The sequence below is a fragment of the Alligator sinensis genome, unplaced genomic scaffold (assembly GCF_000455745.1).
Source record: "Alligator sinensis unplaced genomic scaffold, ASM45574v1 scaffold29_2, whole genome shotgun sequence".
NCBI lineage: Eukaryota > Metazoa > Chordata > Crocodylia > Alligatoridae > Alligator > Alligator sinensis.
The window spans coordinates 1,916,524-1,933,011 of NW_005842194.1; the positions used below are offsets into that span (position 1 = coordinate 1,916,524).

The 16,488-nt window shown below is 40.5% G+C and overlaps 1 protein-coding gene across 3 annotated transcripts; it reads right to left on the minus strand.

Moving 5' to 3' along the window:
• Nucleotides 1-3: 3 nt before the first annotated feature.
• CBX3 (chromobox 3) lies at nucleotides 4-16,471 on the minus strand. 3 transcript variants are annotated; one of them, XR_003094721.1, is made up of 6 exons: nucleotides 15,614-16,471; nucleotides 11,992-12,134; nucleotides 8,410-8,575; nucleotides 6,938-7,032; nucleotides 5,373-5,714; nucleotides 4-2,350 (listed from the first exon to the last, which is right to left on the minus strand). XR_003094721.1 is itself a non-coding variant. In XM_006026489.3 (5 exons), exons 1-5 carry the CDS (start codon nucleotides 15,635-15,637, stop codon nucleotides 5,588-5,590), a joined length of 555 nt encoding a protein of 184 aa, XP_006026551.1. In that variant the 5' UTR covers nucleotides 15,638-16,471; the 3' UTR covers nucleotides 5,064-5,587. The 3 variants fall into 3 exon arrangements, 2 of the variants coding, with proteins under 2 accessions (XP_006026551.1, XP_025063217.1); XM_006026489.3 differs by lacking the exon at nucleotides 4-2,350 and having other exon boundaries at nucleotides 5,064-5,714; XM_025207432.1 differs by lacking the exons at nucleotides 4-2,350; nucleotides 15,614-16,471 and adding an exon at nucleotides 13,059-13,085 and having other exon boundaries at nucleotides 5,064-5,714.
• Nucleotides 16,472-16,488: the final 17 nt, after the last annotated feature.

Genomic DNA, 16,488 nt, shown 5'->3' on the forward strand with positions numbered 1-16,488 from the left:
GAATTCTTTTGAGTGATATCTTTAATTGGCCCAACTGCATGGCTGGGATAGACAGGGAAGTTTTCAGATATCACATTACCTTTCATCAGGCCTCTGCAAGGGAAGCCGAGCTAAGTAGCAAATAGAACAAAAAAACTGTGTAAAAGATTGCCCAGGAGGGTCATTCAGAAGTGCAGAGGTTGACTATAATGAACCAAGAAGTCATTGTCTACGTTAAGTCTCTGATACCTATATCTAATAGGCTGATGCATTTCTATTCCTATGTTGGATTGAACACAAGATCTGTGAAGTCAAACAGGGAGTAAATCCTCTATGAAAAATGTTCTCCTACCTGTGTTCTAGTGTCTCTGTCTTATCTTTTTTTGATGAGTCTAGTGCATAGTTTTTGTCTGGCTTTGCCCACATAAGTCACCACGTGATCATTTAGTGCACTGAATGAGGTATACCACATTCTGGGCCAGACACATGCATGATCCATGGTTTTGCTGTGGGGAATGTTGATTGTTGTGGCAGTAAAGATCTGTTGAGAGGGTTTGCATTTATTATTAAGGAAGGGCTGGGTCAGATTAAGTGCTTGCTGATCAAACAAGAAGTTTACTTTTGATGAGGAGTTAGGTAGATCTGCTTCAGAGAAGTTCCCTATTAAAATCAGCAACTACTTTCTGATGTGGAAGCACCTCACAACAATTTTAATGTGTGGCACATCACTTCATTTAAAGGGCATGCAAGGAGCTGCTCCCCCATACACCCTCTTAAAGTTCCTGGTGTACAGGGCACAGGAGGAGCTGCTTCCCGGATATGGAGATTCCCATGTGCTGCAGTTTAGAGGGGATGTGTGCAACTGGGCTGCATGTGTGCCTTTTAGAAGTCTGGGTGTATGGGGAACCTAGGATCAGGAAATCTCTTCCTGATCCTAAGTCCCCATATGCCAGCAAGTTTAAAGGGCGTGTGGACAATCCAGCATGAGGGAGCTTCTCCCCATTGTTGGATTATTCAAGTGCCAGCAGACATACAATGGGATCTGAGGAGTTTTATCCCAATCACTTGAAAAGGCTACCTTGGGAAGCTGCGAAATTTCCAAGGAGGCAAGACAGATACTTGAACAGGATGGTTTAATTTACAGTCATCCTGCTCTAAGCAGGGAACTGGACTAATGACCTCATGAAATCTCTTCCAGTTCTATGTTCCCTATGATCCTATGTTAGTTATCATGTTCTACTGACCAATCATAAAATCTAAAAATAGAATTAAGAATGTGAATAAACATGTTTGTTGAATTGTGTATCTGCTTAAAATATGGGCAAGCATGTCTTCCTGGGTAGAAAGAATAATATGTAATTTAATAGGAAAGCTCAGCATAGAATCAAATCCACCTATTGTAATGGCTACTGACCAGCAAGGATCAACATCTTGCTAGGAAGGATTGTAAAACAAAAAAAAATAACAAAATTATTTTAAGGCAAGGCAGCTTGCTTGATAATTAAATATTTGACTAGATTTTAATACCAGTCTGACAGTATCAAGGTCAGAGGTGGTGAGCTATGATGGATATTCTCCCTGGTCCAAAGACAAACCATGACCTATAGAAGGATCCCAAACATGAAAGAAGCCTGAACCCAGCCTAGGGAACATTCCAAAACAGTGATGAAACTGAGGCAGGGAAATGCATGTAAGTTTACTATTTCTGCTCAGATCTTTACTTCTTATATTTGGTATTTCAGAAACCTATATATTCTGTGTGTGTTAAACAAGAAGACATGTCAAACGTATGACCTGAAAGCCAGATTTGGCTTGCAGAGCTACGTCATCTGAGGTGTGGGAATTTACCTGGCCCCAGAGGAGCAGGAAATTCAGGGGCAGGGCCTGCCACTGAAGCCTGGGCTATGGAGCCCCACTGGGGATGTATGTCAGCAGCAAGGGGTCACTGACAGCTGTGTTAATATCTGGACACAGCACTGCTGCCATGTCTGCATCTGGTCTGTGGTCCAAATCTAATCCACAAGGTTCTTCATGGGCTACATCTGGACATAACCACAGTGGGAGCAGCCTGGAGGACTGAGGTTAGTTTGACATCCCTACATTAAAGCAATCAAGTAAGGACCAAAACAGTGAAGCAAAACACTTGCATCCTGGCAGGAATCTTGAAAATGGGCAAGAGGCCCAATCAGGGCTAGGGCAGATGGCTATATTCTGAAACTAGTACAAATAAGAGCAAGGGGCCCCCTACTGCCCAGAGCCAGGAAAGAACCTAAACTTTCCCCAGACACAGCATTGTATGATCACATGGGATTCAGTGAATGGATCCCCTCAGAGCAGTCAGGCAAGTCTCCACCAGCAGGATCTCAACCATCTGTGACAGAAGGAACAAAAACAAATGAAAAAACGACAAAGTGCTAAAGATTTGCATGGAAGCATATTACAGAATAGAAATACAATTTAAAGGATTAGCATAACCACAGCAACATTAGTTTTATTTAAATGTTAACAAACTCTGTGTACACTGATGTAAATGACTCCTAACTCCTATAGTTAGAATTAAGTCCAGGTTTATTTTATTTTATTTAAAAAATAAATAAAAAGAAAAACACCTGTGTGACCACCTAGGTAAGAGAACAAAAACAAATCCAAAAAAACCCCCCTTTAAACACACATTTGGTTCTTTTCATACTTAATTCACAAGAGCCCATTTGGTGACTTTCATAATATTCCACCGGTTCCCAAAATCTGACAGACTCTTTAATCAATTTAAAACAATACAACCTTAAGTACCTCCAGCAAATTTTCATCATATAAAGTAATTATAATAAATCTGTTAACACTGACAGGTTGTCTGCATACCACTGCATACCATAAAGATGTACTTTTCCTAGGTATTTCCAAACTTAGATAATTGAGGATCATAGGTAGGCAGGGTTGGAAAGGATCTTGCAAGGTCATTTAGTCCAACCTCTACCTCAAAGCAGGACTGTCTCAAATTAAAACACTGAAGCTAAATGTCTGTCCAACCTGCTCCTGAAAACAGTTAACAAATTTCACAATTTCTCTACGTACCCTGTTCCAATCCTTGACCTCCCTTATAGTCAGAAAGTTTCTCCTAATCTCCAAACTAAATTTTCCCTGCTTCAGTGTGAAGCCATTGCTCCTAGTCCTGTCCTCTATGCCTACAGAGAAAAGCCCATCTCCAATCCTCTCTCTAATTATCAAATCCCATTTGTCTTCTCTTCTCCAGACTAAATAACCTTAGTACTTTTGGCCTTTCCCCATAAGTCATGCTTCCTGGTTTCTGATCATTTTTTATTGCTCTGCACTGAACTCTTTTCCTATCTGTCTACAGTAGCCCAAAACTGGATGCTGTACTCCAGATGAGGCCTCACCAATGCTAGAGGGGAAGAATCCTTTCCCTTGACTTGCAAGTAGTACCCTTTCGTACAAACCAGCATGCTGTTGACTGCTGCTTTTTTGTGCAAAAAACAGCACACAATTGGCTCATGTTCAGCTTACCGCCCACTGTATCACCAGGATCCTTCTCTGCTGTATAATGTCTGAAGTCTTTTAAGATATGCTGGGCCTCGTTTCAATGTCCTGGTAATTATTTTACATAAATTATGGTTGAAACTTAAAAGGTTTGATTTGGGACATCATAATACAAGTGGCATAGGTGGCATTTTGCTATGATGTTATTAGAGCTACTAATTTATATTTTGTGTAGCTCTTTATCTTTTCATAAGGAAGAGAAAGGATTTGAAATTCGACCCATCTAAAACCAATCTATTGTACATTTTCACCTATGGTCTACATCAAAGTGGTAAGGAGTTTGGTACAAATAGCCTTTTGCTTAAATCAATAAAAAAAACTTTCATAACTTTTAAATTTACTCCAGCAAAAACTACAAAAGAGTTTCCAAGTAAATGAAACAAAAAAGCCTGCATTTTCAAAATGGCTACTGTTTCCCATTTTTCCTCAGTAAGGTGAAAGCCAAACAAAGGTTACCTTTGGTCAAAAGAATACATGAAACCTTTCCCCTTTAGTCAGTGAGGAGGGACACTTAGACAAGAATGACCACTATTTCCCACTGTTCCCATACAGAGAGAGAAACCAAGCTGGCTCAGGGAAGCTTAGGGACTACTTGTGCTTTCAGGAGACAGCCTGGTATAAGAAACAGGTAAATGTGGAAAGGGACCAAAAAGGAAGTAGTAGGAATATACTGATGTGCATGCAGAGTGGCTCTTCAGAGAACACATGTAGGTGGGGCTTCAATACACTGAATATAGATAATTGAAAATACGGTAGAAGAGTGCTGAAACAGGAGAAGGGAGTTGGAAAAAGGATGGCAGCCTTTGGAAGTGAGAAAAACCATTTTCCAGCTCTAACCAGCCAATGGGAAACCCTCCCCCTTTAGTTTCTCATTTCAGGACTTGGTATCTTGCTCAGCAAAACACTTGATTATATAGGAAACACTACACTTCCACAATACTCAGCATTTGTTTAACAAGAAAAAGGAATAAAAATCTATTCTCTGACACTTTTATGCACTGAAAGACTAACTTTTGCTGTAAGTTCAAGAACATTATACCTAGGGACCTACCAAATTCGCAGTTTCACAGATTTCACAAAATCTGGGCAATGCCCATGGGAAAAAAAACAAATGTTACCAAAAATAAATCACTGGCTCCCCAGAGGGAGCCAGCAGTCCTCAGCACACTGTGGCAGCCTACTAGGGTGGAGAAGAGGGAGGTTGGACTGCTTGGCTGAAGGACTGCTGGCAAGATGGCTGCCTTCCCTCCCCCACTGGCTGCAATGGCTGTCTGTCATGTGGCCCCACCCATCCACCAATTGGCAACAAGGGCAGGGCAGCATGACACAGCCCTCACAGCTAATCAGTGGCAAAGGGCAGAACCACCAGGGCTCCTCAGCCAATCAGGGATATGGGGAGCCCCCTGCCATGCTCTCCCAGTAAAATGGCTGCCCAGGCACACATTTTGCCTGCAAAATCAGGGAGCAGCACCTACAAATTAGGTAGGTCCCTAATTATACCAGTTCAAAAAAGTCAGTTCCTGTCAGTATAAAGGAAGAATATAAAACTATTTTATTGACCACTGTTCACCAGTATTTACAATAAAGTAAACAATATACAGTCTGATAACATTCAAATTACTACAAAGTTAGTTTTCATCTGGCCTCTTCCAGACCAAGTAATCCCAAATACTAAAAAGAATGGTTCTACAAGTTTAAAGGGGCTAGCTAGGGATAAAGAAGATACATGCACATCAATAATATAGAAGACTACAAAACATTGGTAAGTTTTCATTTAAACATTTGTTATGACTCAGTAATAACTATGGAGGTTTATGAAGGTTTATAAAAGCTGTTACCTAATGTGGAGGAAGTAGTAGTATCAAATGCTCTCCTGTGATAAATGAAGTTGCAGAAAGCCTTTATTTACTTGCTGTTGATGCAAAACACACTACTCCAAAAAAATATCAAACTTGATTTTCATTAGAATGTACGCTTCTCACATTGCTAATAAATCAAATAAAATCAAAATCAGGTTTCAATATTCATATATATAAAAAAGCAACGCAAACAATTATTGTGCTTCATCTTCCGGACATGAATGCCAAGTTAGTCGTTCTTCATAAAAAGCGATTACAATCTGAGGACACTTCACATTGGCTTCTTTGGCCAGTACCAAATCTGCCTCATCCGAGTCTTTCCTATTATAGAAAGGGAAAAAAAAATCCTGACTTTTATAAAATAGTTGACAAGTACTAGAAAAGATGTACTTGAACTTGGTATTATAATAAGAATTAATGGATGTCAGAAAGTAAAGCCTCAAATTTAAGTTCAGCAGCTTTCCTTCCACAGCTCAAACACTTAAAAGGATATTAACTAGTTAGTAATTTTGAGTCATTAATTTAATTAAACATTGTCCCCATTCTCTACCAACTTGGTGTTTTACAGAAACATTTTCCTAAAAAGCATCTCAAACAGAGAAGAGAACATATATGGAGAAAAAATTACTACACAACAATGTACTTTATGCATTTGACACAATGAAGGAAGAGGAGACAACCTCTTAATGTATTATTCTTTAATTATATGATTAAACTTCAGGCAGCATCAGACTTAAACTGACTGTGCCAGACTTGCAGAGAATGACCTTAACATATAAACTCAATACAACTTAAATGTAATGTAGTGAAACTACCTCACAGACTGCAGCCAAGCAGGTCAGTAGGGGTGAAGGACAACAAAACCAAACATGCAAGACTGAAGTGGTTCCGACTCTTGTGTTTTTAAAGCTTATGTTGATTTTACATGCCTGTTATGTACCTACAAAGTTTGCATACGTTTGCTATCTGTAATAAGTTATGAAGTAACTAGCTACAAAGTAGAATAACTAAAAGAAAGATCAGAACTTCATTTCTTCAATTTTATTATTGTAGAATGATCTGTTTCTGCATTTTATAGTACGAATGTAACACTTGGAATACTTCTAAGACTTTAGAGTAAAATGAAAAGGAAGAAGGACCTTCTAAAGAACCAATCTTTAATGGTCTCAACAAGTCAAGTGATAGACTACTATTTTTTTTTGGTCATTCCGCAAAGCATTTACCATAGAAGTGATAAAAAGCTATCATTCCTATACACACATCCTCTCCTCCCCACACAGATATAGTATCCTGGTCTATTTTTTTATTACTAATATTTCATCGGTCAATTTTATTTTGATTATTTGTTCAGGACAGGTTCTCTCAAATGCAGCTTTAGTTACATTTAGAGTAAGTATTCCATATAGCAAACAACCATATTACTATCAAAACAAAGCAAACAAAAACACTACACTAAATATACTACCAATGTTCGCATTTCATTCCAAGAGTGATTGCTATTTCACTAGCTTAAACACTTCGAATCGCAGCTGCAAAGCACTTACCACTTCATAAGAAACATAAGTTCCCCACTGCTATCTGTTGCTCCAATTATTCGCTCAGGATCAAGACCCCTTGCAAACCCTCTTGGTTTATCAACCTATTAAAAAAGTCACATTTAGTTTAAAGTTAATGCTAAATGACACTTGCTTACTGTGCTGAATTAAAGATTAGATCATGCCAAAATTTCTTCTCTCATGGCTGCACATCAGACAAACCATTTCATGAGTGTTATTTAGTAAAGTATTTATTACAAACATTTGTCTTGAAAAAACATGTAAATAAAGCAAGTAGCATCTTTCTAGAGTAAATGCAACGTTCCATGACTTTCACATCTCAGCTCCTTAGTTCAGCCACTTACCAGCAGGCAAAGAAATTAGCAACTATTTCCTGAATTTAGGAGCATCACTATTTTTTTGTTTTGAGCTAGAAACCATTTCTTCACAAAAAGCAAGATACAAACCTGAAACCAATTAAACCCAAGGAACTCAATTCTAGACTTCTCAATTCTGATGATTAATCCTGCTACCATTTTCTGAACGTTGCAATGTTGCAGAACTGACCACACCACAGAACTATGCAGTCATTATAATAGTCTTTATATCACCCATCAGCCGGTCCATATGTCTTAAGAGAAATGGGGGCGAACCTTTAAGGCACGTGTGCCACAAGTTAGCCCCCAAGTGCCACTGATTCCTTTTCTCTGTCCAATCTGCTGCTCTGCTTTCTTCTCCCTACCCTGGGCCTGATCTGTAGCTCTGCTTTCTACCCTACCTGCTGCTGTGGCCACCCCTGTCAGAACTTCTTAGCTTTCTGAAAACAGCTGTACATCTCTACTAAGCTGTCTACATTTCTGAATCACTACATCCAATTTAAAAGCTTGTAGGGATTTTAAATTTCTCCAGCCACTACAAATACCCTATTTTGCACACATCAACGCTTCACTTACTGTTGCCATGCTGTCCATTTACCTGAACTGTTTAGATCTTGCTGGACCTGACTGAATGAACTAAATGACCTGCATAATCAGCAATTTTTGCAACCTTACCATTTGTTTCAAAGTATGATACATTAGTTTAGAACCTTGGGATTCCCCACTGTTAACTTTCCGTCATGAGGCAAATTGATCATCTAACCCCCTTTTCATTTTTATCTTCTAAGCCATTTTTGATCCATAATTATTTAGAGCTTCTTTTGTACACCTCTGAAAAGACTAAATGAATTATGCCAAGTGACTTTCCTTTAACTCACTGTGTTGACATATCCAAAAAGACTGAGACTTTTCTTTTGCCAATACTATGCCTGTTAAACACTAACACATCACATGGTTCCTGGTGTTTTCTTATTCTGTTTTTAACTAATCATTCTAAACCAATGTTCCTTGTAGGCAACGAAGACTTACTGATTTTACTTCTCTAGCCTGGCGCCTTAAAAAAATATAAAGAAAAATATATTTAGCACAAGAACATATACTTACGGAATCCCTTTTTTTCTTTGATTTACTGTCATCAGACTCACTATCTGATAAAGATTTTCTTTTGGCACCATCGGTTTTTTCTTTACCAGCTTTCTGAGAGTTTAGAAAAGCTTCAATTAACTCTGGACAATCTAAGTTTTCTTCAGGTTCCCATGTGTTGTCAGCACTGAAACAGATGAAAGTATGAAACGTACATGAAAGTTCATGAAAGACGCCATTACTGCAATGGAACAACTTCAGTTCAAACTGAAGATACAAATCAAGCAGACATATTTGCTCCTATAAGATGACTGAGGGCTTTAAAAAAACCTGGCTACTGCATTTAAATATGTTCACTTTTACTTAAACACCTTGGAAAAACCTGGACATAAAACCATGTAAACAAACTAGGTGATAAGAAAGTTAACTATGTGTATGCTCAGCTGTTATTTAACGTCAAGTGTATTAACTGCTTCTCCCCATCAGTTAAGTGCCAACTCAGAAGTCCCCAGACACCAACTGCTTAAACAGCACTGAACACCCAAAGACTGAATCCCCAAGACATTTCCAGCTACTGAAAGATGCTTTCCCGTCATCAGACAGGTCCTGTAAATATCCAGACTACACAGGTTACCGTTCCATACATTTTGACATGACAAACTCTAGGAGAGGGGTAGGCAAATGGGGTGTGTGAAACGGGCTCTATTTGTTTCGGATTCGGCCCAAATTGGGGACAGTGATTTGATTAGTGGATTTGGATTACTCTCCCCAATTCGATTCAACTGAATCTGAAGATTCAATGCCAATTTGGAGAATCTGTGATTCAGTCATAGACACAGCTTTAAGTGTTTTTTTCTACATACCTTGAGGTACCAGGCGTGGCTCACGAACGCTGCGATGCTGGGGTGGATGGAGTGTCCCACAGGAGCGCAGCGCCCCCTAAATGTGCTTGGCAGTGAACCCGGAAGTGGACTGGAAGTACTACACGCCAGTCCGCTTCCCCAGTGGACCTGGAAGTGCTTCTGGTCCACTACTGAGCGGGCTGGGGAGCCCCCTATGTTCCTGAGGGACGCTCCATTAGCCCCACCATCGCAGCATTCACAAGCCGCTTGGTACCTTGAGGCATGTAGAAAAAAACATTTAAAACTATGTCTATATCACCAAATCTTTCTGAATTTCTATCAATCAATTCAGAGAGTTCCAATTCGATTCGGAGAGATTAAAGGGTCTCCTGATTCAATTTGGAGATTTGGCCACTGAATTGGGCTGAATCCCCGCTGAATCGAATCGGGGACTGAAGCTTTGCACAGCCCTAGTAGGCAACCCCTGGCATGGGTGCCAGAGCATGGCACGCGAAGACCTGGAACAGACCTAAGACCTGGAACCGACTGCCGCCAGAGGTGGTGCAAGCGCCTACTCTGGATTCCTTTAAGAGTCAATCAGACATTTATCTTGCTGGGATCCTGTGACCCCAGCTGACTTCCTGCCCCTGGGGCAGGGGGCTTGACTCGATGATCTTCTGAGGTCCCTTCCAGCCCTAATGTCTATGAATCTATGAAATTTTGCTTGGCATGTGTGCCTTGGAGCAGATGGCAGAGTAGGGAGGGGCTGGGGCTGTGCTGCCACAACAAGGATTGGGCCCCTTGTGGCTTCCCTCCCATCTGCCCTGGCATGCCAACATCTTACAAGTCGAGGTTGTAGGTGTTTTTTGCACTCTGCCCAAAAACATTGCCAACCCCTGCTCTAGGAAACAGAATGAAATCATAATATGACTACTTGAGATAATGTGAATGTGCACAGAACTGTGTATGTTCAAAAGCTAGACCAGGTACATACAATGAATTGCTTTATTTCCAGCTAAAGCATGATCTGCTCTCAAGTGGTGACATTTTGCAAGTCTTCTGTAGTGATTCACAGGTTAAATTATATATCTATATAGCTATATCTATATCTATATCTATATATATATAGAGAGAGAGACTTGGCAGAATTTGATTTTTTTTTTTTTTTAATGTTGATGGTTAAAATTGACATTTATGTTTAAACATTTCATTTTTATCCATTGACATTTTCAGGATCACACAAAATTAGAGGTGTGAGGGGCAGACAATTTAGTAATACAAAAAGTAAGTATCCATAAATCAATAAAACATACCTTCATACCCATGCATACACACAAAGTGGCTGTTGTAGGAGCTGGGGCTGTATGGGGTAAGGCTGTGCTGGGAGCAAGGGTTGGACAGGCAGGGCTTGTAGCAGCTGGGAGCCCAGTATGCTGCTGGCCCCTCGTTCTGCCCAGGTCCCAGCTGGGGCAGGGGCCAACCTCTGCAGAAGCCTGCCCTGATGAGGTAGGGGCCAAGCTAGGTCAGTCTCCCTGGGAGCTTGGTTTAGGCCCCAGCCACACAGAGGCCAGGTCAGGCCCCACAGGAGCTTTGCCCCTGCCCCAAACATAGAGGGGCCAGGCTGGGTCAGGCTCTGTGGGAGTTTGGTCCCAGCCCCAATCATGCAGGGGGGTTGGGGGGCAGGGCTAGCAGCAATGGGGAGCCTGGTGCTGCTGGCTGCTTGTTCTGCCCAGGTCCCAGCTGGGGCAGAGGCCAAACTCAGGCAGAGCCCAGTCTGGCCTCCACAGTTTGGCTCCTGCCCCAATCATGCAGGTGCTGGGCCAGGCCAAGCTGCACAGGTATTTAACCCCGCCCTAATCACACAGGAGCCAAACTCCCACAAAGCCTAGCCTGGCCTCCATGGAAGTTTGGCCCCTGCCCTGGCGGAGACCTGGGCAGAGCAAGTGGCTAGCAGCACTGGGCTTCCCACTGCTACCTACCCTGCCCCTCCAACCCCGCTCCTGCATTGGGGGAGGGGCAGGCAAACACCTTGGGGACCCCAGGACTTAAAAAACTGTGTGCGCTCCCCATCTTAGTGGCATAAGGGGTCTTTACGTGTCCCAGCTCACAGGGACCTTTAAAAATCCCTGCTGGCAAGGCAGTCGGCATGATTACTGTGATCGCAGCTTAGAGCCCATCATGCCTTAAAACGAACATTTGTCAGAAGACTTTTAAAGTGCTAGTGCTTACACATGTGTAATGAATATCAAAAGGGACTTTAGTGTGCAGTACATCCCTCTTCAATACAAGTTTAAATAACATTTTCATTTAGAATAATGTCATATTTACTCTTTATCAGGCTGAGGAAGTGTCTGCAGTTGGCCTGTGCTCTTCCTGGATGGAATAATAAAGAAGCCAGAGGCTAGTGTACATGCAAGAAAGCCAGTCACCTCTCTACTATTTACTAGCTACATTCAATCCCCTCCCCACCCCCTACCTGTCTCTCGCCCACAGACTACCTCAATTTACATTTTCACTGACTGGCTCTCTCACATGCATACCAGCCTCTGGCTTCTTTATTATTCCATCCAGAAAGAGCACAGACCAACTGCAGATGCTTCTCAGCCTGACAAAGGGTACTTGTACCCGAAAGCTTGCAAAGAAGAATGTTTCCAAGTATCTGAGTTGGTCTAATAAAAGATATTGGATTTTCCCAAAGAACCTTGTCTGCCTACTAAATTTTAGGTACTATCCAAGGATATACACATTGGGAATGCCTTACTCTGTAAATCCTTTCCATTTCAAGTAGTATTCAACCTTCCCATTTACGACACGTCTGTCCAAGACTTTTTCCACAACAAATTCTTCAGGCTCTGCCTCTTCAACTTTTTTACCTTTGCCATTCTGTTTCTTTCCCATCTTGTGCTACAAAAGAAGTTCAGAATTATACATGATGATTATCATTAATTTGCTTCATATAGTTACTTAAATGACCAAGGCCCAAATGTCTTCACTAGAAATAGAACTTATAAACTTATTCATGCTATACCCACAGCTCAAATGCCTATAAGATTAGTGAACCAGGGAAGGTAATTTGAAGACTTTTTTTGGAAGTTACTTAAGAAGATACTAGTGGTCAGTGTTACATCTTAACAAGGCAAAATATTTTTGGCTATGCAGTCAATACCACCTCTCCCCTCTGGATTTCATTTTCATTCCACTCCTTCCCAAGTGCCAAACACCCAGACCATTAACAAGAAATTCTAGTAAATAACTACCACCCACAAAAAGGCAGTGCAAGAGGAACAGCATAAGAACAAATACAAAGAATGACAATGTTAAGGGAATTATGAGGAGAGGCATAGAACAGAAAGGGGATGCTACTCTGGCTTGAAAAGAAAGTTGAAAATGATTAAATATTAACCCGCCCTCCAAAAAAGAAAAAAATTCAGGACATGTTGCCATATCAAGTTAGATGCCCAGCAGACAACTGCTCTCCATAGGACATAGACCAAGTAGCATTCCATAACTGCAGATCCCAAACATCCTTACTAATGTACCAACTCAACTTGCATTCAGATGTTACATATCTGCACAATCTGCTACACTTAAATACATGTAACATATAAAATTTTACTAATTCAAATTTTAGATAATTTATGTTACATAAGATACATTGTATAGCATCATTTAAACTCTTAAAATTAATTACATCCACATCATCCTCAAGCATTCCCAGTTTAATAAGGCCCAATTAAATGTAGAAGGACACGGTATTTTTTTCAAAATCTCCCCATTTACAACCTTAAAAGGCTCCAAACAAGTCTATAATACTGTCACATTAAGCACCTTGGGTTCCATGAGACCAAATACAGCATTTTGGTTGCCATTTTGGAAATGTTCTTGCTGAGTGAGTATTCAAAATGGCAGTAACACAGCAGTTCAGCTCCCACACTGCAGTCCTGTGAGAAAGTTATTTAAAGACTGACAGCACTGTTTTCTTACCTGATTTCCAACAAAACACCCAGGGCTGTTATAGTTTTACTCATAGTGCTATCTGTAAGTAGCACAGATAGTGAGAACGCAATGAAGCAGGTTTGAAACTAATTAAGCTTTATATACTTTCCAGGGTTTTGTTCCAGGGTGTTTTTTCTTTTTTCAGTACAGGATGCTATAAAGTCTGTCAGACAGAAAGTCATGTTTCTACCATCTATAATTGAAGATACTAAAGTTATTAGTATCTTCTTTCCAAAAGGCATTGATCTTTATGTTCCTTTTCATCAACTTTTCCCTAACATCAGCAATTTCAGATATCTACTTAGCACATCCAAAACCTACATGTGTGTATAGCAAAATAAAACAGGAAAGTGAAGACTTTAAATAGCGAGTTTAAGTGTGAATATACAAAAAAGTGTGGTATTTAGGCTTTTTGGGCAAATTAGGTGCTGTTTAAAGAAGCTAGCTTCAAATGAGAAATGTTTGCACTGCCTTGCACGTTCCGGACATGTTTGAATGCAGAAATCAGGTCTAAAGTGATCCAACCTAATTACACTGGCATTTTTGGCCTCCAAAGAACGTAACCTAAGACTGAAACAAAGAGAAATAAAATAGGGGTATGTCTAGCCTCTCTTACAGAAGGAAAAGAAAGACATGAAAACTAGTGAAAAAGAGTAGAAATAAAAAATGATAGAGATGAAAGCACAGCAGGATGCTCATAGCTCTGTAACAGTAACCATATTGTTATGTTGGGCAAGGCTATTGTAAATATGACATACAAGTGCATATAATTTCTTGAGAGAAGTTCTTCTTTGGGCTAAATCTCCCCATCCCACCATTCTCTGAAAATGATTCTTCTTCTTGCTCTTATAATTTAAGAATCAAATCTCCTAGACTTCCAAAACAAAACACTTGAAGCAAGTGCATGAGAAAGGTAAGTATTTGGAAATCTTTATCGGACGTAACAGATTTATGTACGTCTCACAGGTACATCAGATCTTCAAACTTTTCTTCTTGACCTTCTTTAAATTCTGTAATGTGCATTTTATACCATATGGCCCACAGAAAAAATTGCTTATTCAGTTCAAATTTCTGCATGTTCTGTGGTTGCATGCTGTAATCCACATCTCAACCTACAAAAACACGCAACATTTGAAATCAACAGGAAGAAATGTCTCTAGAACTATCTGACCTCTTCTTCTAGGTCCCATCATTTTACACCAAAACCTGAGCATATTCAAATAAAGCGAACTTGCACTTTTTCATATTCAAAATTCACAGAAGAGACACGTACCTTCTTCAGTATATAATCACTCACCTTTTCATTTTATAAAAGTGAAAGATTATAACATTGAGGTAATATTGTAATAGGGAGGTTAGCTATATACAAGTGTCAGGAAAAAAGGGTCTCTTTCCCCTCCTATGAGTGTTTAGATCTACCACCACATTATTGAAGTTAGGGACTTGGGGAACTGGTATCTACTTGAAAATGTAGAACTTTAGCTTGATTAAGTATTTGTAAGCATTATTGACTGAAATCTGGTTGCAATACTCCTTAGAGTAAGTAAACCACAGCACTTAAAAAATAATGCAAGCATTTAAAAGTTTACCTAAAATATAGTCAACTGCACAGTAACCAGCTTAACGGCATTTTTTTTCCCACAACAGACAAAGTTGTTCCTTTTCCAAAGCACATAGATTTGTTTGTCCATTTTTTTCCCTTATTGGGTATATTTAACACTAGGCTTATGCACTTCTGTCCTTTGCAAACATGTCCTGTCATTTGTTGAGTGGACATCAGAACTACTGAGACATCCGCCTGCCCTAAATTCCAAGTTTGTGGTCCATCGTTTGACACACGATTCCACCATGAAAACTGTCCAGGTGAAGTAGACATTTGGTAACCTCTACAGTTATGAAACGCAAATTTGTTGTTCAATTAAACAATTTCAGTGGCAACCCTAGCTATGCCCCATCACCTTACCTTTCTGTATTGGTATTTAATTTCAGAAATTGCTTGATTTCAGCAGTTTGTTCTAAACTCCTAGTGAAAAATTAAGTGCTATTTTTATGTGCAATGGATTATATGGTGTGCTGAAAGGAGGCTAAAAAAATTCAGTGTTTTCTGGTAATGGTTAACTATTATTCTAGTTGACAACTGGACAGCTGAAATGGAGTAGAGTCCTCCTTTAAAAAAAATTGAATGCATCTCATTAGATGGCAGATTTTTAAAGCCAAAGTCAATGTCCTTTCTCATAGCCTTACTTTCTGGATCTGAGATTTTAGTCAGAATAATGCTGGGGAGGGGAGATGTGGATGTATCTTTTACATAGAGATGCCAAGTTATAATTTTGAAAAAAAAATATGTTGGTTAAATCCTTAAATATTTTAGGTGTGCATGAACTTACCAATGTAGTTTTATTGGAGGCCATTTTTATTGCAGACTTGCAGAGCTTTTACTAGAAAAATGCATGACAATTAAAAGGAAGTTTACATTACTCAGAGAAAGGCATCTCAATACAAGCATGGTCCTTTTTCCAACCCCCATGTGTTCACTGTATATGACATTCAAGTGTGGATTCATCCAGAACAAAACTAGGTTGTTACTTTGTCTGGTGTAACCCAAGACCACATGGTGAAACTAATGACATAAAACCTGCACTTGCACCCGTGGTTAAAAAATGTCCTTTTTACAGGGCGTTCTGAGGCACAGGGATGTTTCAGAGGAAGCTGAGGACCACCAGGATGCCTAATATGCTTGAACCCAGCATCATAAGAACTCAGATTGGAGCAGTTAACCAGAAGACGTAACTGCAAGCATTTGCAAGTTGCAAAAGAGAGATTTTTTGCTGGCAGCAGTTCTGCAATAGTGAAACAAGTAGCCAGAGTCCCTCGGGATCCTTCTATATAACAGTCAAGATACATCCAACCCCAAGGCTGCCACCTGATCTTGAAGTTTGCAAGCATTAGGACTGGGATGCTGACAGGGCCTATGGAGGAGTGAAATATTTAAGCCCAAAGATAAATGTATTGTTTGACTGCACCCAGGCCATCTCCCACCTTCCTTCCCCCCTCGTCCTCCATGTTGGGCCTCAGCCTGGCCACTTCTTCAGGGACCCCCCCGCCCCAAAACGGCCCCGATTTCACTGAAAAAGGCGATGGATAAAGCTCCCGAGAAGGCCAGAAAATCCCCTTCGACTCAGCCCCGCCGCCCCGGGAGCCCAGGCAGCCCCAGGATCCCGGGCCCTGGCCCCGCGCGGCGCAACCCGGCCCGGCCCGGCCC